General features: G+C 39.8%; 1 protein-coding gene across 6 annotated transcripts in view; it reads right to left on the bottom strand.

Moving 5' to 3' along the window:
• DPP6 (dipeptidyl peptidase like 6) overlaps positions 1-21,347 on the bottom strand; it is a 548,806-nt gene that overhangs the window by 26,513 nt on the left and 500,946 nt on the right. For all 6 annotated transcript variants that reach the window (XM_031503790.3, XM_031503789.3, XM_021543891.4 and 3 more), the window contains exons 12-16: positions 20,672-20,710; positions 14,145-14,252; positions 13,519-13,610; positions 11,763-11,810; positions 9,767-9,885 (exon numbers count right to left, since the gene is read on the bottom strand). In XM_031503790.3, coding sequence (XP_031359650.1) covers positions 9,767-9,885; positions 11,763-11,810; positions 13,519-13,610; positions 14,145-14,252; positions 20,672-20,710 — 406 coding nt within the window. The remainder of the gene's footprint in view (positions 1-9,766; positions 9,886-11,762; positions 11,811-13,518; positions 13,611-14,144; positions 14,253-20,671; positions 20,711-21,347) is intronic.

Below are 21,347 nucleotides of genomic sequence, written 5' to 3'. Positions count from 1 at the left end.
GCAGTGATGGCTGGGTTGGATTCTGGTGAAGGTTGTTTGGGGTCAGTGACAAATGGGATACAGCTGCAGCTTGGACTTAGCAGAGAGTAACGAGTTTGTTTGTTAGGTAAGTAAGAAGTAAGTATGTAGAATAGGATAGTATCTCTTTAAATAGTATATTAATGTAATATAGTATAATTTTAATAAAGCTATCCTTCAGCCTTCTGATCTGGAGCCAGACATCATAATTGCTTCCCTGAGTCAGGGGTTACTGCGTTTTTTTACTGTACACTGAGTGCTGCTATGGGGGCACGGGAGGCTGGGCTTGCTGGAGCCCTGTCCTAAAACACACCGAGGGCTCCTCTGCTGCTGTGGGGAGTTAGGAGCACCCAGGACTGGCCCTGCGCTTATTGATGCCCGTGGTGTGATTCCAGGCTCGTTATTGGGGTGCTGCTGAGAGGAGGCACCACACAAATGTTTAAAGCCATGCCTTGTTGACTCCTAACTCCAGTGCCATTTAATCACTCTACATGCTGGTTCTGTCACAGGAGTGCTCTCCTGCATACTAATGGCTGGGTTGCTGTGCTAGGAAGGTTTCTCTGCAGTGAATAGACGGAAGATTCACTGAAGCTTTCAAAACCATTCTGGAAATTTATCCATCTAGGAGCTTCTATGCCCCTTTTTGTCACTGCATATCTGAGCATTGCAGTCAGTAATGCAGGACTTCATTTTCACAACACCTCTGGGAATCTGGAATTACAAGACCTGCTTGAGTTCTCTAAAGGAGCTTGTGACATCAGGAAAAAACCAAATCCATGTGTCCTAACCAGCATTTGGCAGCTGGTTAGGACTTCTCAGAGCACTGTTAGCAAATGTGTCTTTGAATTCTCTATGTTTGGATGTGGGTCAACAAGTAAAAGCAACTATAATAAAAACCACCTGTTTGTAAGTGTATGTATCATAGGTATCCACATCCAGCTCAAGATTTAGAGAATCCAACAGTACTTTACAAAAAACCTGATTATTTTGTAACAGAAAGGGGAACAAAGAAGCAATCCACCTGCTTTTTGCAGATACATTTGCCTAAATATGGAGCTGTTTTACAATTCATAAATAGCCCAGTCTATCCAGGGAAGAGCCAATGTGTACTTCCATCATGGCTTGCACTGATGTTTACTTGAGCATAAAAACTGCTAATTGCAATCTGGTTCCAGGGATTTTATTGATGAGACTGTGACATGCAACATTTCTATGTGATATTTCAGGCAATGCATGGGCAATGTAGAGAGGTTTAAAACACTGCTTTATGCACTTGTACTTTGTGAGTCATTGATTTACATTCTGCTTGTCCATGGCTAGTAAAAATAAGCTCGTCTCCAGATTTTCCATTGCTTTCCTGGGATGGTAGGTCTGGCCCAAATGGCACAGGTTAAAAGGTCTGATTAAATGAAGGAACTGAGGAAGATGTACAAAGAGGTTCATTATTCTCCTGCCTGAAGGCATGAACCAACCTCTTATTGCAGAAGCTGGGCAGACATGTCCCTGATGGGTACATTATTGCAAAAATCCTGAAGAGGGTTAATTATCCACCATCCACTATGGAGACAGGCTGCAGAAGGAGTCATATTTCTGGTCTGTTCCAGGAGCCAGTGCTGCTTTTCCTTGGAGTACTGTCTTGCAATATGAAGATGGAAATGGGGGTCATGATACTTGACTCCAGATGTGTCCATAGGCAAATCCCTAATTCTCACTGTGCCTCTGCTCCCCACTTGGTGAGAGCATGAAAATGATCATCTGGAGAAAGGTTGCAAAAGGATTTTCATACTTTTCCATAATTCAAATTAAAAACTTAGTGCAGGATTTATTTTGTAAATACAATAAAACTTCTACTCCCTGTATCCTGAAAAATATCAGTATAGGATTTTCCTGAGATATTAAATAATATTAAGCTCTTTCTGTTGAAGGAGCCATAAATGTAAAAAATTGCTGCCAAAAATATCTCTGTGACATGGCCCCCTGATTTTGATGAAGAAAAATGTCATTTGATTAATTCACAATGAAAGACAAATGTCATGATCTTCTGTCCTGAGGCAGAAAGGATTCAGACACTTTTATTCACAAAGTAAGTCTATATGAGTAGAACCCCTGGTTTTTTTGATGAATTTTACATTCAAAATTTTCACAAGAGTGATATTTTAAGCAATTTGCATGTAAAAAAATTCCCCAAAGCCACTTACAAGAAGTGCAGATGAAACAGACTGAATCCATAAGTAGATGGGCAAACTAAAGCAAAATATTACTTTGTTAGTGAAATTCATCAACAAATCCATGTGATTTATTGATTTTAATTTAGCTTTTCTATGGCACACATTAATTTCGGTCTAAATCAGCTGGTAATCCCATGAGAGAATAAAATACTAGGAGATTTTCCAAAATATCAATCTCCTCAAGAAAGGTCAATGTCTTTATGCAGTAATGACATGAAGTATAGCCACAATACTAGAAACATTGCTCAGAATTTTATGTTTGCTGACATTAAGGAAAAAAAAATAAATCCTGGGGTTTAAATCTTGAGCTGAGCTATCCAGTGATGCTGGATGCTGAAGCTGGTGCTTCAAAGGTTTTTCCCACCCACCCAGCTGCTGGCTGAGCTTTTCTCACACTGCTTGTGTGATATGCAGCACATGAGGCAGCATTAATGACCCAGTTTTCCCACTTTTCTGACCACCTCCAACCTCTATTTAAAGTTCCCTTGCCCAGGAGTGCTGGTCTGTGATTTTTAGTAAAAACCCTCCCCATGTTACTAAAAGAAAGCAGGAGAAATGCTGGTGAGCAAACACTGACTGGGTTTAGAGAGATGGCACTGGTCAAGGACACGAGCCTGGGTTTGGATCCTGGTCCCAAGAAAAGCACAAATGCTTCCCCTAAAGCAGCCCCCATCAGAAAACACCGAGTTCCCTCAATGGATTTCACAACTCTGACTCACCCACATTAAAAATCTGTCTGTGGTAGACTCCAGAAGCACCAAACATTTCAGACTTCTGGGCAGAACAACCTGCATAGGTAAAAGGATTCCAAACCAGGGGTTTGGACCTCCCCACAGTGGAAGGCTGAACCTTGTTAAATCATGCTCTGGGCTCTTTGGTGCTAAAATGTGTTTAAAAGCAAAGTCAGGACAACCTGCCACAAAGCAGAGCCAGATCCTTTGATGAGACTTGGTAGTGAAAATCTTTACTGACCCCAGCAAAATTCTGGAAAATAAAACAAATGTGGAACAACAAAAGGACTTTTCAAGGCTCAGCATAAAGCTATTAAGTGAAAACAACAAGTGATGCTCCTAAGTGTTCCCATCTCCAGATGGTGTTTCCAAGTTTCACCAAGAGGGAAGAAAGAAGACAAATTCACAAGAAACAGTTTAAGAGCCTGAGAAGTTTATAGCTACCTGCTGCTTCTATAAAGAAAAAAAACTTGCAGCACTTGCCTTTAAAACTCATAAAAGCACAGACAGAATGAATGAATGTCCAATGGCATGAGAAACATGACTCAGAACATCACTAATTTGGTTGTGCTGCTCCTCCATTAGTATGAATCACTCTCAAAGGAGATCCTTAAATTGCAAAGTTTTTTTCTAATCAGTGCTTTTGTACCATTTGTTATCTGTGAACAGGATTGAAACACGATTTTTTCTGGCAAGATGTAAGAGCAATAAATCCTATTTTTAAAGATTTCCCAGGCCTATAGGCACCCCTCAGTGCCTCAGGGCCAGCACTGCAGTTACAGAGGTGTTGTCATCACTGGCTTGGAGGACACACATGGGGGAAAGCAGATAAATTCCTTTTGTACTTGTTCTTTAGGTATTTTTTCAAGCACAGCTCAGTTGCAACATAACATTTTGCTCCACAGCTGCAGAGTTACCTGCTAGGAAAGGCAGAAATGACTTCATTTCTGTTACCTGTCATTACTGATCTACAGCATCTTGGCAAAGCTGCTGATATCCACTGTGCCAGAGAGGACAGTGCCAGAGAGGAGCCAAATCAGGTGACAATATTTTAACATTTTTCTTAAAATAATCTGTTTTCTTCTCTCCAAAGACAGAGACAGCTTTAAAGTCATTTGGTCTGCACAAACTGACAAAAAAAGCTACCAGTCAGACAAAGACACAGCTTCCAGCAGAGATAATATTCAAAGAGACAGGATAAATAATAGTGGGTTTTGGCATTTTGGAACAAAACAATCTTATTGTATCTGGAAGAGGAGGAAGGGCTATAGAAGAAGATAGTTCCCTGTTCAGTTCTAAAAGTGAAAGCTGTTTCTTCTTTAACTGGTCACTGACTGAAGAACAACACACAGGGTAGTGGCCAAAGCACTTCTCTACCCCCAGCAACCACGCCAAGTGTGAGACAAATCTCCCCTTAGCCCTTGTTACAGCCCTCTCCACTCCAATTTCCTTTGTGACATCCCTAAAAATTATCAATCCCTTCTTGTTAACACATGATTATGGAGAACTTTAATTAGCAGGCTGGTAGGCATCCCAAGAACAACACTGCCCTCCCCCCATCATTTTCACTGTGTACTAAATGTCATTAATTGCAGAGATGTGTGCACAGGCCAGAGTCTTCCCCTCCAGTCCTCTTGCCTCAGAAGGCATTAACCCTTTGTGGGGAAAACCCCACCTCCCCAGGGCCAGGATGAGTTTATGGATGAGGTCAGTTGATGGAGAAGGAACAGCTGATGTAAAGGGTGCTACAGTGCCACAGTCTGTAATGCCAGGGACTTGAACTCCAGGTTCCAGGAGACACTTGCCATCTCTGTGTGTCCATGTCAGAGTCTCCTTTGCTTTGGAGTGACCCTGAGATTGTAAAAGTCTTTGCTTCCTTAGACTGCTGCAGCCAAAGAAGGAGTCAGGAATGCTTCAGATCGTGTTCTCAAAGGTGTTTATTTTTCCTTATTTATAACATTCTTTCTTTGACCTGCTGAACTCTGTCCAGAAAGGAAGCCATGGCAATCTGCCTTGAGCCTTGGGTGGTTCCCACATTATATACTCAAAACTACGTGTACTATGTTTACAATAACGTGCCAGTATCTATCATCTATGTTGGACACTGTGTCTCTACCTTAAACCAATAGAAAAGTGTCACCATCACGCCAAGACATGGAGCACAAGAAGGAGGAAAAGAAGGCCAGGACATGCCAAATTCCATCTTGTACCCCTTGAACTATATTCTAAAAACCCCTTTTTCACCCGGTGTTAACTATCACACTACTCAAACCCTTGTGGCTTGTAATTCCTCACACAAAGCTGGCAGTTTTTTCCACGGGATAAAATTGAAGGCACAGGTGTTTTTGCCTTCTTGCCAAGGTCTCTGAGCCCCCTGCCAGGGTCTTGAGACAGCCAGGGCAGCCAGAGGGATGTCCTGGACTCTGACAAGTCCAAATGAAAGTCCCTGTGATTTCACAGATTTTTTAATGATAGTGAAGGCACTGCAGCCAAAGCACCTGAGTGTCAGAGTACCAATTATCCTGTGACAGAAAGGGCTGCTTCCCTGGCTTTCCCCATGAACAGCCTCATTAGGAGTGGAGTTTTAATGGTGCTGGCTGGTTACATTGGAGAGATAGAAGGAGCCACTGGAGACAAAGTGTACCTATGCACAGTGGAAATACTAAAACACTGCACAGTTGACTACAGGGGTAGTAATTGATAGGGCTTCATCCTTCAGAGAAGGAGCTATCACCTAAAAATAGGCTTTAGTGCTTTATTGGCTGATGTAATTCAGACTTGCGCCCTATGTGTCTGAGTCCCACTCAAGAAACAGGAATAAATTTCTTCCTGTAGCCAAAACTTGCAGTTTTTTATCATTTCATTGAAATTGAAATTTACATCCCATTTCAGATGAGAAAAATCCAACCTCAATTAAATTTATGTATAAAATAGCAAACCACTTCCATCCAGATTTTATTTCTGTTTATCTTAGAGGGAATCAGTGGAGGTGCCTGTGCTGCTTTATGAGAAGAGGCAGAAGTGTAAACCCATATTTTATGGTGGAAATGACAGTAGGAGTGACCTTGGTCAAGCAGATATTGCTTTTTCAACCATGTCTAGAGGAGATAATCTAACAGCAGTCTGCAAAGCATCATGTTTCTTTAGATCCTGCTACAGTAATTCAATCATGAGCATATAAAATTAGATGAAAAATAAGGTAACTAGCCTTCTGGGACCAACTGATTGCAATAAATGTTGCCTCCTGACAGTAAGCATTACACTGTCCTCTTTCAAGAGAGGTTACCTTCTATTACAGCAGCTGCTCTCATTTCAGCCTGTGCCAGGTAGCAAGGCTGTTAAATGTATTCTGCAGGACAGCAAAAAATCTTTTAAGGAAATTATATGTTGCCTTTAAAGTACCAAAAGAGTGAGAAGAAAACTTCCAGCTCTTGACCTTTGGGATAAAATGAGCAATGCCAGACCTTTCTTGGCTTGTGTTTTTTTTTTTTTTTTTAGGGGATATATTTTCCCTTAAGCCTGCTTTTCATTTGAGTGCCACAAAATATTTTATAAGCAATGATTGATTGCTCAGACCTTGCCATCCATTATAGAGAAGTTCAGCTGAGCCACAATCATGTCTGTAGCCCTAAACCCAATGAAATGTGTGACAGAAGGGTTAGAGGAAGGGAAGGGAAGAGTGAAAGGAAGGGATAGAGTGAAACTGAGGTATGGTAGAGGTTATTCTCTGTCAGTACAGAAATTTTTTCAAGCCATAAATATTTGTCCATGCATTTGTTCTGTGGACAGGTGAGAAAATACAAATTTTTAAGCTATTACAGGCTTGATTACAGTAAAATAATTTAATTTAGCTACCTCCAAAGGTATATATATGGGGCTGACATTGGGTACACCAGTGATCACTATGAAGACACATTTTCATGTCACAGTCACAGAGTAGACAGCAAGACCTGAGCTCTGGATGCTTTTTTACATATTGATGTATTTTATACATATTATGGAAATTTATGTATTTAATACATATTTAGATACAAATTTATGCATGTTAGACATATTATGGAGAAGAAAGGACTAAAGAGCCACAGGTACTGTCTGCCACTGTCTGGTAGTGAACATTGTCTCCAACTGTGGGGATTTTTTTGGGGGGAAAACAGAGATGGGAACTCCTGGCAGAAACCCTTGGGGAGCAGACATTGTGAGACAAATTCTTGTTCACCCTTGTGGGCTTGCTCTGTCTGCTGGATAAGCTACAGGATCTGCAGGGTCCCTTGACAGATCCTCATCCAAGGAGCTTTTCTTTTTTTATATTATATCTGCATGTGAATAAATAAGATTTTCTGTTAATCTAAACTATACTAGAGCACGACTGCTTGTGAGGAATAACTCAACACCCTGAGGAGCTGAGGCATGGCCAAGCTGTGGCTAAGCAGTCTGAGGAGCTGTGGAAAAGGAATTGTCCTATTAGAGGATCCAGGTGATGTTCCATGAAACCACAGCACCTATTTAAATGACCAAAGTCTGATAGGATGATATTTTTTATTCAGAAATCTGTACTTCACCCAGAACAGAGGTTTCCACTGCCCTGGCTCACATCAGCTGCAGCAGGAACCAAAGGGAGCTGTCCCTGCTGCAAGTGCACCCATAACCTGAAGTTAGATGCATCCTACATGAAAAATGCCAAAAAGAAATGTGGTTCCTGTAAACTGCTTGAGAGCAAATAGGTTGAAAGACCTCCCACTTTAAGTCATGTAAATAAGGAATAACTACCCAATGCAATGGACTGATATATTAATAAAATCACTGAAAATGGAAATTCTACCTAGATTTCTGTATTTTCTCATGTATGCATATTTTCTTTAAAGTTATCTGATTGGAGACACAGATGAAGACACAGATGAAGCTGTGCTGTATTTGTGCTACAGTGAGATTTGAGGATTTAGTCCTGAATAGCTAAAATTCAGACAAAGGTATATTCAGAAATATAGCTAATCCTAATGACCTTATAATTGAGTTATTGTTTACAGCAGCTGAGAATCAAACCCATAGTTTATTATGCAAAATCATTATCCTGTGTACTGGATTAATGTACATAGTAATAAAACTCATTAATCTCTTCAGGTATCACTGCAGGTCTTTGTGGATGAGATATAATGTAATCAAAACCAAATCACCTCATAACTGTTGATAAGACCCTTTAGAAACCTTAATCTTATTATTCACAAATGCTTCTAATTACAGTAAAGCAATTATCTTGGTGCAAAGGAAATGGACACTGTCTTTGGTAGCTCCTGACAGATGTTCTTGAAATGAAAACAAGAAAAAAATAAACAAGGTTTTTCTTTTAAAGGGAGAGACTTAGTAAACATAATATTTATTACAGAACTGAATGTTTATTGACAAATGACACTTTCCTGCCTATGTCTGCTGTAACTATAAATTCAGATTTACAGGTAAGTCCATGAAGTTAATTAGTCCATTAAATTAATTACTATATTGTCCTGATAATGGTCTTTTTTTCCTGTACTGTATTGCCAGACAGATGTTTTTTTTAATACCTCTAAATGCCTCTGACATCCAACCTATTATTCCCTTCCAGGGGAAAAACATGTTTTTGCAATTGTCATAGTCCAGGTATTTTACTTTATATAAACCATTCTACTTCTCCACTTTATCTTAATTATTTCCTATTTTACCACCTCAAATATTCCTTTCTTACCCTTGGTGCTCACCACAAAGAGTCAGTGGCAGCAGTGGATAATTGGTACTCAGAGAAGGGGCAGCCCTGATGTCCCTGCCATGGGCACCCCCATCCCAGATTGCCCAGAGTCCCATCCAACCTGGCCTTGAACACTTCCAGGGATGGGGCATCCATAACTTCTCTGGGCAACCTGTTCCTGGGCATCATCAACCTCACAGCAAAGAATTCCTTCCTAATATCCCTCCAAAACCCACTCACTTCTCTCCTGAGCTGTAGAAAATAAGGAATTCCTTGTTTGTTTGATGCTTTTCAAGTCTTCTTCAGAGGACATGCAGCTTCTGAGCAGCTTCAATCCCAGGATGACTGGTGTGCATGCACTTTGTGTACAATTTTGGATAATTAAGCAAAATTAAATTATACAGGATTAAGTTTTGTGAAATTCTGCATTTAGTCTTAACAGAGCTGGAGAAAACTTCAATGACTCTTCTCCTGAAATGCATCTTAAGATTCTTGGACACTCTCAGGCATTTTCAAAACAGGAAATTCCTGTTGGACCTGCAGATTATGCCGAGTTAATCTATGATGGCTGAGCAGGGAAGCACCAGATATTCTGTACTCACACTGTCCATCAGGAACATTTCTGTAAGCTGCCTTTCTGGCAAACTGTCTTCTTGCTGTAACTTAATTTAAATCCCTCTGTTCACAGTATTGCTTGATGCATCTGGCACTTAGTCCCAGTCACCCATAGTCAGCCCCACCTTGCTGGCTTCTCTCTCACAAATTTTCTGATGTTTTATATCCTCCAGCTTTTGCTGTTACTTCCCTTTAAGGATGCTTGTGGTGGCTAGGGGAATCTACCTCTACCTTCTGTGCATGTATGCACAGAAAATGTTGTAAATATTTGCTTTCTAGCTACAAGTAAAAACACAAAAGAAAAGAAAAATGTCCAGAGTAAAGCTTTAAAAGCAACATATTCATAGCCAGTCTTTCAAAGCTGACCTCAGGTCCACAGAATGTCTGAAGATATCAGTGCTGGCTCCAAATCCTGCCCCTGAGGCACAACAACTGCAGTGACAAAACCCAGCACATACCTTCACATGTCAGCAGGAAGTATTCCAGATTGTGGCTGAAGGATGCACTGAAATAAGTGCAGTTTTCAATCAGATCACAGGACAGGCACCTCCTGTTGAAGTTCCCATTTGTGCTTGCACTGAAAAAGTTAATACAATTCCATGAAGGTCACTGAGCAAATGTTATTTGAAAGCAACATTACTTGAACCTTTCTTTAGAACAAGAATATAAATCTAATATGTCCAACATTAGTGAGAGACAAAGTATTTCCATTTGGTTGAGTTTAAATAGCAATAATGGATTTTTTCCCCCTCCTGCTTGAATAGAGAATATATAAATGGATTCTGATGTCATTTTGCAAGGTCAGGTGGTTATGAAGGAAGGCACAGTTTTTAAAAGAAAATTATGGTTGCAATTTCACAAGAGGAAGTAATAATTTGGTCTATGAAGGCATGAAACAAAGGAACAACATTTTGACACTTATTTATATTATAACAGACAATAAAGAGCTGGAATGGCTTTCTCTAAGTTTCGTATTGGTTTCACCACTGGTCTGATTTGCTAGCTGCTCCCTCAGAGGCCAAAGACCTTTTTACAGGTTTAAATAGCTGCTCTTAAAACCCCCAAGCAGAAAGAAGGATTGTATTTAGGGATCTGTTGCTGAGGAAGGTAACGTGGCCTGTCCATTTGCTCACAGGTTTGCTGCTAAGAGTCCACTGAATGCTGAAGAATTATAGATTATTAGCAAATATTAATAGATAGCATTTTGAAACTTCAAGAATATTAACCAAGAGATCTTTCTAGAATTACTGTAAAGGAGAGGAGTGTTTTTTGCTACCATTTCAAGTGATGAGGCTGAGCAACATTCTTAGGATCACAGAGACTGAAATGAGTAATCATGGGCTGTTGTTTAGGCTCAGATTTTATCTCTGACTAAAATCCTAATTAAATCTACTAAATCAAACACGAAAAAGAGAGGAAAAAACTCTAAACAGATCTTCATCTGCTCTTTGTAGTCTGTGTGGGCAGATGAAGCTGATGAGGCACCAGGTGAGATGGATGCTGATGAGGAAGAGCTGCTCTCACTCATGCCAGCAGCTCTTGAAATGTGCCTGGACTCCATTTTTTAAGCATTCATTTCAATAGAAATGGAGGGTTAATATAATTTAAAAACTTTTCTTCAAGGAAATACTCTCAAAAATTGTGGCCTGCAGTGAACAGGCATATAGGTCTCAAAAGGAAAAAAATATTTAATCACAGGTAATTTACTTTGCTCTAACTTCCTTCCCACTGAGGAAAAAAATTACAATGTCATGTAAGAGAAGGAAAATGTACTGACTGTGCCTTATTCACTGATGCCTTCACCAACCCTGACCTTCATTGCAGAGGTTGTGGTGGCAGCAGGGTGACTGTTTTTCTTCAAAAACAGGACAAATGGAAAAATTACTCTGAAATTCTTCTTTAAAAGTTTGTGTTTCCTCCACTTTGTAATCTGCTTCCACAATATCTCACAATGGCAACACTACTAATAGCTTGGTGTAAAACCAGCCTTTTACTCTTCATATACTTAGGGATGATGCTAAAATCTTCTGGAACTGAAGAAAAAGGTTTGTAAACATAAAATATTTTTAATTTTTTTAAATTCCATGAAGAGGTCAGCTGCTATGAAAATTTTCAAAACCTTTATTGGAAAGTATAAAGACAGTTTATACCATTATTGTATTTCTGAATTCCTTCAAGTGCTCAGCAGTTCTGTTGGAAAGTTTTGTGATAGTCAATCTTGACACCAATTTAAAATTCGCATTAGTATGAGAAAATTGCTAAATGTAAAACATTCCCAAGTGTCAAGCATTTCATTTGTTATGGTTACACTGTTTCTTCCAGTGACACACTGAGAGATCTTGCAATGCCATTAAAGAAAAAAACTTAAGAAACTGCTTCTACTGCAATTGCTTATGATTCGTGTAAAACTGAAGAAACGGGAAATTCTGTATATGAAGTTACTAAAGCACATACCTGTATAAATGTCTTCTTCGTGGCGAATCTTCTGTGCTGTGGAAATAACTGGAGGGGAAAAATAGAAGTGAATTGCAGCATTAGAAGGGTGTTTAGAAGTGTCTCATGCAACAACATCCTTCACTCATATTGCCATTTTCACAATCTTGTAAAAGCAAGGGAAGTTTAAGCTGAGCTAGGAAAGGATAGACAGGGACACATCACTGAGAGAGGCTCCAGAAGGTACAGACTGCACTGCAGTTAAAACAAGCATGGAAAACCTTGGATCCTACACTCATCATGTCAGTGGATGAAAAAAGGATCAAATGATTAAGTGGAAGATATCCACGTTTTTATCTCAAGAGTCATGGCTCCAAATTTCTTTTAAAGACCTTTGTTCTCTCTCTAGAGGAATTTTTTACTTCTCTGGCCACATTTATTCTTTGCCAGTCAGGGTTTGATGGGAAGGCAGAGCATGAAGCTGAAGAACATTTTGTTGTCCTTGTTTTGTGCTGTTTTCAGCTCCTCTCTGGATAAGCAACACAAGCTCTGTTGTGCAGTGGCAGCTTCTGGAGGTAAATTATTGATGCTGCAGGAGGTGGCCAACCTCAGTCCCACCTGTGAGATCTGAATTAAACCCCCAGATGCATTTTGTGTGGATAATGCTAGAGCACAGGAGCAAATGTAGCATCCATGGGGTGAACAATGCCAGGAAGGGTTTTCATCCCTGCTGATCTGCTTCCAACAAGCTGCACTTTCCTAGGAACACACCTTATTGTACAATTGTGTGTGGCATTTTCTGCTTGACTGGCCAGTTAAAATGCTAATAAAACCTTGGTGTTAATTTGCTACTTAGGCCACCCCTGGAAGTGTTCAAGGCCAGGTTTGATGGGGAACCTGGTCCAGTGGAAGGGAGCTGGAACTGGATGCTCTTTCTCTTCCAGCCCAAGCCATTCTGTGATTCAATATTTTATGATTTTATATTGTTCTGAATTTATTGGTAAAAGAGAGCATTCAAAATTTTGAAGAAGCACTGTGGTCTTAATGATCACTCAGAGTTTATTATATTCCAGAGACTGTTTACTCCACTGTTCAGTGACTTTAAGTAACTGAGAAGTGACAACCTTGTATCCACCCAAAAATTTTCCAGGAAAGGAAACTGTTATTTAATTCCAGAAGCTGTCCAAATATTTTCTTATGTAATTTCTTGAAGTATACTTGAAAAAGTGAATGTTTACAGAACTTATTTTAAAAGCATAAAGAGCAAGTGTGAAGAAGGGTGGGCTTGTTTTTCTTGTTTTTCTTTTTTTTTTTCCTAATTCTAATTAACCACTTTTTTTTGTTTGTTTCTTTGGGTTTTTTTTGGTTTGTTGGTTTTTTTATTTTTTTCACTGCATTGGTATTTTTGCAGGTCAACAAAAGATTCTTTCCACAACTGACCAAGTGGTTGATGAAAACAGGCTGCTTTCCTACAGAAAAGCGTATTAGCTTTCCTACAGAGGGTAATATCAAAAATTGCAGCAGGAAAAATTACTCCTCTGCACATATTTATTTAAGTCATAGAAAGAGAGGTTTGAACTGTACAGATTATTCAAAATAGCAGAAGATTTGTGTAATGGTGTGAGAGGTTAAGCCAAAACAGAGACAGCTCCTTCTGCTTTCTTTTCCCCAGCTCCTCATGCTCACAGGTTTCAGTGCACACACAACACCTTTGTAACCAACCCAGAGCCCAGGGCTAAACAAAGGAAGTCTGATTTGTCAGGCCAAATTCACTTACATTTTCTGCCTCTTTTCATCATATGCCAGGATCTTTGTCACATCCCAATCTCCAGATGTAATAGCCTGTAAGTCGTCATTGCTGCTGTTGGGCTGCCAGAAAGAAAAGAGAAGTAGATTTCTTTATTGCTAAAACTTCTGAAAAAGGGAGCTCTTCTGGCTCCATTGCCCATGAAAAATAAACCAAACATCTGCAATTTCCACCACTGCACCTGCCATTTCTGTGAATCTGCAGGCATAGAAATAACAGAGAATCAGAATCATCTTAACCATGACTCCACTGCAGATAATAAGGTGAATTCAGCACAGAGCAACTTCAAACCCTTTCCTCTAACCCAGCGTGCCCACATGCTTCTATTTAATCCTTTTTTAGATTTACTTATATACAACTGAAGTGGCATTACAAAAACCAAACCAAACCAATATTAGAAAGAGACAGCCGACTGACCTTTTTCTTTGGAAATTCACATTATCTTATGCCCAAATAAAACATCATTGGAGGTTTTCTTTTATGAACAAGACTTTTTTACATCTGCACCTCCCCATCTCATTGCTACAAGCACAGACACCACTTTTTTTTTTGCTGTCTGCCTCAGGTGAGACCCAGAGCAGCAGCAGCAGAGTCACCTGTGACGATGACATGGCGATGTGATAGAAATGCCCACGTCCTCCCTGGGGAATGGCCCGCACGAAGAAAAACTTCCGACCATCCCTGGAAAAAATGGGCTCTTCATTCTGTATAAGCAGCAAAATGAAGGGGTGCATTAGTGTTAATTGGTCGTATTTAGAATTGCTCAGCATTCCAACACCCTGTAAAATGAATTCACAGCAAAATAAAAAGTGCTCTTTGACAACAAGCTGAGGCAAACAAAGAGCTCACTGAAAACTGGAGAAAGTTTTCAGTTTTGCTTCTTGCTCTTGGGAAAGCAGACACCTTTCAGCTGTGGGAGGACTGGCAGCAAAGAGAGTTCCTTGGCTGTGAAGTCAATTACCATTTACAAAGCCAAAATGCACATACACAGCTGGCTGCTCGGGGCACTTGGAGCCTTTAGAACTGCTGTGACAAACCTTGTTTACCCTGCTGGAAGAACCTCTCTGTTCTTCCAGAGGAAACACAACTGAACAGCATCTAACTGCTGTTTTTTTCTACTGCCTTACAAATGCTTATCTCACTGAATTATTTATGAAGGAGAGGATCTGCTGCAGAACTCTTTGACACAGAGCTCCCAGGTGAACGTAGTGATTGACTTTTATTGGGTGACTGGAACTTTCACCCAGAGATAGAAGAGACTCAGCAGAAGGAAAATCAAACATCACACGTGGCAAGCAAGCACCTCCTGGAAGGGAGTCTTCTTTTTGTGAACAGAGCCCTGAGGCACATGAGAAGTCTCCACTACATGAAAAGCTTGAACAGCAGATTACGAGGGAAGGCAGAAAGATGGTCCATGTGGTAGGATGCAGGAGCACTGAACCAACGGGCTACATGAAGCTAAATCTAAGTCTCAGCTAATTGGAAGTGAATAACTTCTAATTATAACTTCAGCTAAACCTCTGCTGAAGCTGTCCTGTGATATCAGGATTTTCAGTGCCTGGATAAGCACTTCCTTGGCCTTTCTTTATCCAGGGCAACAAGAAGATTGTTGCCAGCCTCTTCTGGCTCCTCTGCAGTTCAGTGTTAATCAAACCCCTTGACTTTCTGCTTGGCACATGCCAAGACACCACACTGAACCAGCAGGAACTTGATTGTACATGGAGACTAATGGCATAGCAAAGGAACAAACATTTTTATTTCCCAGAAGCTAACACATTATTCTTACCCCATGTTCCTTTGCTCCTTTGTTCTTTACTGATTAATTCTTTTCTGCTATTTATCAGATTTGTCAGTGCTCTATTAGGTGTTCAAACTGTTCTTTTTGCCTTTTATTTTCCCCTGCTTAGGTTTTCAGTGTATTTTAAAATGTTCCCATTTGCAGCTTGTTGCAGCTCTATGAAATAATGGTTTCATTTGTTTCTGACATTGTTCTGGAACCTGAAACATGAAACTCTGTATTATTTCCAAATGTCTTTCATGACAGGAGAAACCTCATTGAATAATGACTGTGATAGCTCAGGCAAACCTTCTGCTCGACAGGTTTTCCTTTCCTGAGGTAGGTAGCAATGAGTTCACCCTCCATTTCTGTGTCTGTGCCTCCTGCATTATATATTCCAGCAATATGTCTGTGCCAGCGACAGCAGGCATTGTGCTGATGAGTTTGAAGTTCATTCAGAGCTACAGGGGAAGGAGGTTCATGGCACAGGTGACAGATGTGAGGATTTAGCATTGGGCTGATGACACAAGACACTGTTTGCATGTTTCATTGCTGGAAAGGCAACACATGACTGAGGCAGAACTCTGTGACAGAGATTATGACTTACTCAGGGGAGTAAATAAATTGAGAAACATTCTTTTGGAACAGGATTTTATAATTTAGGGAGCTATACTGGGCACATAATTAAAATATGCAGCATATGATATGAACTGTCCAAACCTTTTGTCAACTACTGTTGACTGAATCCCACAATAATAGAAAAGATCAGCCCAAAGCAATTCCAGAACAATTCTTTGAAAATAATATATAAAGTTTAGTGCTAGTAAAAAATATTTTTACTATGTAGCAGGTATGGAATGTTTGGAAGTTTTTGCCACAGGAGGTTTGGAATCAGTAGGTGCAAAAAGGGATTGAACAAATTCATGTTTCATTAATACATCTTAAAGGATATGGGTATAATTTCAAATGTCTGTAATCTTTTTGTTGTAGATGATAGTGAAATATGAGAAAGTTATGGCACCAAATAGTTCAGCTTTACTGGAAAAAAGAAGGTAATGGGAGGCTGCTGGAGGGCTCAGAACCTCCTGGAGGGTTCAGTGCTGGAGCTAGAGCTGCACAACTCAGTGTGGCTGCAAATGGTCAGGAGAAGAAAACCAGGAGTGCCTCAGGGGCTTATCCCAAGTTTGGCAGAATCAGGATGGGTGAGGGGACAATGCTAAATGCAGTCTGAGCTTCTGTAGATCCTAGAGAGGATCACAAAGTCCTGGTGTAAAGAGTAACAATTAAAGAGAAAAAGGTAGAATGTATTCAGTTGTGTTTGTAGAGGGATCATTGAGAATTATTGGATCTGCAGCCACCTGAGGAAGACTCCTCTGGCAAACCAAGGGAAGATAAGGTGTGTACAGGATGGTGGGGAGTGCACAGGTGTCTCTGACCTTGAGGATTTGCATAATCAAACACACACCGGGACAAATGTTTGAAAGAGAAATTATCTGATTTATGGTGAGCTGGAATTTATGAAAGATTAGTGGACACAGAAGTACAGCTCCACCAAAACCACCCACACATTAACATGGGGCAAACAATCATCATATTTCAGCACCAAACACTGCAACTCCAAACTGGTTTGTCTGTGCTCAACTCACTCCCAGCCTCCTGTTCTCCTACAGTGCCTCACCTGCTCTTGGACACATTTCCTCACAGAAATTAGTGGTAAGGCAGATTCTTTGCATATTGGTTTTATTACTGACTGAGAGTTATACTTCCATAAGAATTATGATTTTCTGCTTCATCCTCAGGTTTTAAAAAGGGAACAAATTAATCTGAATAACTGGATCCTTTCCAATCGATTCTATGATTCATTTTCCCTTCCTCAGCAGTCTCCTGCCCTCTGTGTCTGATCCACCTTTGCCCAGATCCCAGAATTAATGATTTTGCTGTGTTGGCAATTGTTCTTTCAGTGAAATGCCCCAATACTTTCTGTGTCACAGCCCATAGCTCTGATAAACAGACAGGCATGACATGAATCCTTTTAGTCCCCTGCATATTGGTAAATACTTTGTTTAATCCAACAGAGAAAACACCCAGTGTGCATTGACTCTAATGGGACAATGCAGACACCTCCTCTTCAGAGCACAGGGGAAATTCTCTTTCCATCTCCTGACACAGCCCCTGGGGCAATGCTGAGCTTCATCCTCATCCCTGTCCTCATCCTCTCCTGTGGCTGGGTGCACCACACCTTTGGCCATCTCAGATCCCCTCCACTGGGTGAAATGGGAACTCTTCATTTAAGCACCAAAAAGATTGGCTTGGAGCCAGGAGCTGCTTTTTTATCCCTGGCAGATGAATTTGAGTATTTGAGTTATGGAACTCTGGGTCCTATTTCTGCTGCATCCTTTGTCTTTAGGCTAAATTAGGTCAGTTAGGGGATAATTGCGTGGCAAAAGGGCTTTACAGAGTGAAAAAGTGGGTCCTGTTTGTAAGTTCCTCCAAACTCTGTTTTAAAATTAACAATCTCTTTTCAAACCTCCTATTAACTACATGTAAGAATCATTACTGGGTTATCATGCAGGATTAAAGCAAGGGAGTAGAAGAAGAAAAATGGTGCCAGACTTCCATCATCTCCACCTTTTAAAAGAGTGAGTCTTTAGCTTCAGACTGAGGTCATCTAAAACAGCGGGCAAATAGGACTGGAAAGAAAAATGCAACCCAAAGGAGCTGTTATCAGGGGAGGGCAGCCAGCCCACGCAGGCAGTTTTGGAGGTTACAGGTCTCTAAACAATTTTATGATCTCCTGGTCCTGCCAACATCAATGCCAAAGACTGCAGCCTTTGGTGCAGCTGCAATTGCACCCTGGTTTCTAATTATTTCTTTTTAAAGCCCACATTCACAATTAAATAAATAAAACAATTAAAATGCCAGTAAAGTTTATCTTCAGCAGGTGCACAGAAATTGCCTGATTTCTCCCTTTCTGAATCATTGCCTGTATATGACCATCCCCAGTATTATTAGAAAATGGCTTCTTCACAGAAATTGAAACAAAATTGCTCACAGGTATAATTAGTGGTTCAAACAGTTTGTGTATTTAAGCAAAAGTATGAGTGAATTAAGCCTGGCTCTTGTGCTCAGAAGGGCACAAACAAGTATATAAATAAAGGTATAAACTTGCAGAGTCCCTGGATAGTTTTAGTGAACATGTGCCACCTCATCTGAAAAAGAGTGACAGATACTTTCTAGCAATTCCTGTGTAAATACTGTGTATTCTTCATTATACTTGGAGTAATTTATTCTACTTTTTAGCTGCACAGGGAGTGGCTGCATTATTTCTCTTTGCCTGTGTTGGAGAGAGGCTCTCCAAAGATTTTGGACTTGCATAAAATATATTCATGAACTTAAGCCCAGAAGGAAACATGAGATTGTTTACTATGACCTTCCATACACAGACTTTTTAAATGCTACTGAGTCACCAAACTACTGAACAACAAAATTCAAATTAATGGCTTGTATGTTTATCTTTTATATTGTTTTGTTTTTGTTTTTTTTGACTGTGTGACCCCACTGCCACCACCCTGGCTGTCTCCAGAGGGGACAGAGCACCTGGCTCATTTGCAAACACTTATTTTAAAATGTCCCAACCAAGGAGTCCTCATCCTGAGCCAAGACACACTCCAGAGCTCCTTCAGCAGCTGCCTGATGTGCAATTCATCTCCTTCTTGAAGAGGTTAGTGGACCCAAACTAGCATTTAACATTTTCACATCATCCTCATAGGCAGGCACATATGCCATGAAAATATCTTTCCAGTTATCTAGATTAATGTGTCATAGAATAAAAGGCAAGTATAGAAAATAGAATTATCCCAGTAATCATATTCAGTCAAAACTAGAATTTTAAGTAATTTTGTTGTCAGAAATACAGGCAAAAAGAGCTATATAATTCTTTAGACTCTTACAAAAGCTTTTGAAGGATGCTATCATGTCTCCAAAGTCCATAGAAAATGTTATTCTAGTTTAGCACTGAGATGTCTGACTCATTTGGCTGTAATGAACATCCTTCTGTAACATCAAACTGTGTGCTCTCAAACTAAGTATATGCTTTTTGGAGATATAGTAAAACAAAATGTATTTCCCTGGAGCAGGCCCATTAGAGATTGACAGATCATTTACTTCAGCTATGAGGATAAAACACCATCTTTTAATGCCTGTCCACGTGGTAGGTGACTAAATAACCAGAGCAGTGTAAAAACACAAGTTCTACTATACATTATTAATAATATAAAATACAACTTCTACTGTACTGCAGTAAATAGCAATGAAATTATTATTTTACTGCTATTGCCTTCCAACTTATAAAGTAAAGAATGCCATTTAAGTTTTTTATTGTTATTTTTTTAATGTACAATATCTGGACAATTTAATTTTTCTTTTATTTGGCTTGTCTTTTAAATTTTTGTTTCCTACTCAAGCCAATACAGTCCTTATGAATGTAAAGACTATTTCAGCACCATTTTTACTCTATATCAGCAAAGATTATTTAAAGTGCTTGGAGCACAAAATCTATTTCCCCCATACAATCAATTTTCATCTGGATCACACACAGCCCATTGCTGCAGGACAGCCACTGGAACAGAGGAGAGCATTGTTCTTGCTGTGAACTGATGAAGTGCCATTTCTACAGAGTCTTGGCTCCTCGAGCAGGCTGTGACAAAAACCTGAAATGCTTTAAATCTGGACTTGGAAAAAATGTATCAAACAAGATCTTTTGTGACATGCTGCTCTCTGTCTGACATTCACACAGGGCTTGAAAAACAGTTTGGTGCTGTGGCTGAATCGAGATCACAGCTTCTCTCTCAAAACCAGCTTCATTTAATCTCAGGTCCCTTCACAAACTGACTCCTGGGCAATTGTTATAGATTATATTTAAGTGATTCAACAGTTTATCTGCATGATTTTGTCTGAATGGACAGAGACCCTCTCAATAAAATGACCAGAAAACAACCACCATAGTATTTAAACCCTCAGCACCAGTGTCAGGGCAGGGTGTGAAGGATTGCCTCAGGTTGGTGAGTCCTATACAGACACTGCCAGTGAGTGATTTTCCATCCACATCAGCTTTTTATCTCTTTTAGATACAAGTAAATTGCAGGCTAAGGACTATGGGACCTACCAGAGTGGATGGCACCTTTACTAAGAACTTGTTTCTGAAAAAGCTCTTTTCTGTCATACAGATCATGCCATCTTCCAAGTGTCTCTGTCAAATCTGGAAATCAGTTTTTTCTCTTTGGGAAAAAACTCAGTGAAGCAATAATCCTACCAAAAACTTGACTGCAAGGAGAAGATCACTCTTACCTGTCTGTGCAGCCAGGCATCGCTCTCATCTTCATGTTTCTAAAACACGAAAAGATCATTAATAACATACTTATAATATTATATTTTGCCTATCAATGCAGGAAGCTGCTGGATTGGAGTTTAAAAGTTGCTCAGAAATATAGAGAAACTGCTTAAATATGTGCTTCTGGAGTGGAATCCAGTGGCTGCTTTTCTTGACTTTCCTCCCTGATGGTAAACATTCACTAGAGCAAAAAAGCATTTTACACATACAGACAAAACACATAGATCTACAAGATGTATTATTCCCCAAAGAAATAAATTTTCTTAAGAAATAAATAAAGGCTGAAATGAAATTTATTAAGAAAAAAACTAATCACCATGCTCTGTGCACAGAATTGCATGATGTTTTTCAAGAGACGGGTGTATTAGAACAATTTTATATAGTGGAAACGTGCCAGTTTAAATGATGGAATCTGCTGATCTAAATCAATACACCATTTGTATTGCTGCATTTATAGAAGGGATTAAATTACTACAATTAAGGTATGTGTAGATAAGCATGAGCTGGTTTTAATGCCATTAAATACATATGATGCAGCTAGAATGTTGCAAAGATATTTAGGCTGCAAATTGTTGCTTGTGCGTGGATAAAGGTAATCAAGACAGGTAATCACTCTCCCTCCAACATACACAG

This window comes from Lonchura striata, chromosome 2 (assembly GCF_050655825.1).
Source record: "Lonchura striata isolate lonStrDom1 chromosome 2, ASM5065582v1, whole genome shotgun sequence".
Lineage (NCBI taxonomy): Eukaryota > Metazoa > Chordata > Aves > Passeriformes > Estrildidae > Lonchura > Lonchura striata.
The sequence above is the reverse complement of the archived record's forward strand: the minus strand, read 5'-3'. Positions and strand labels throughout refer to the sequence as shown.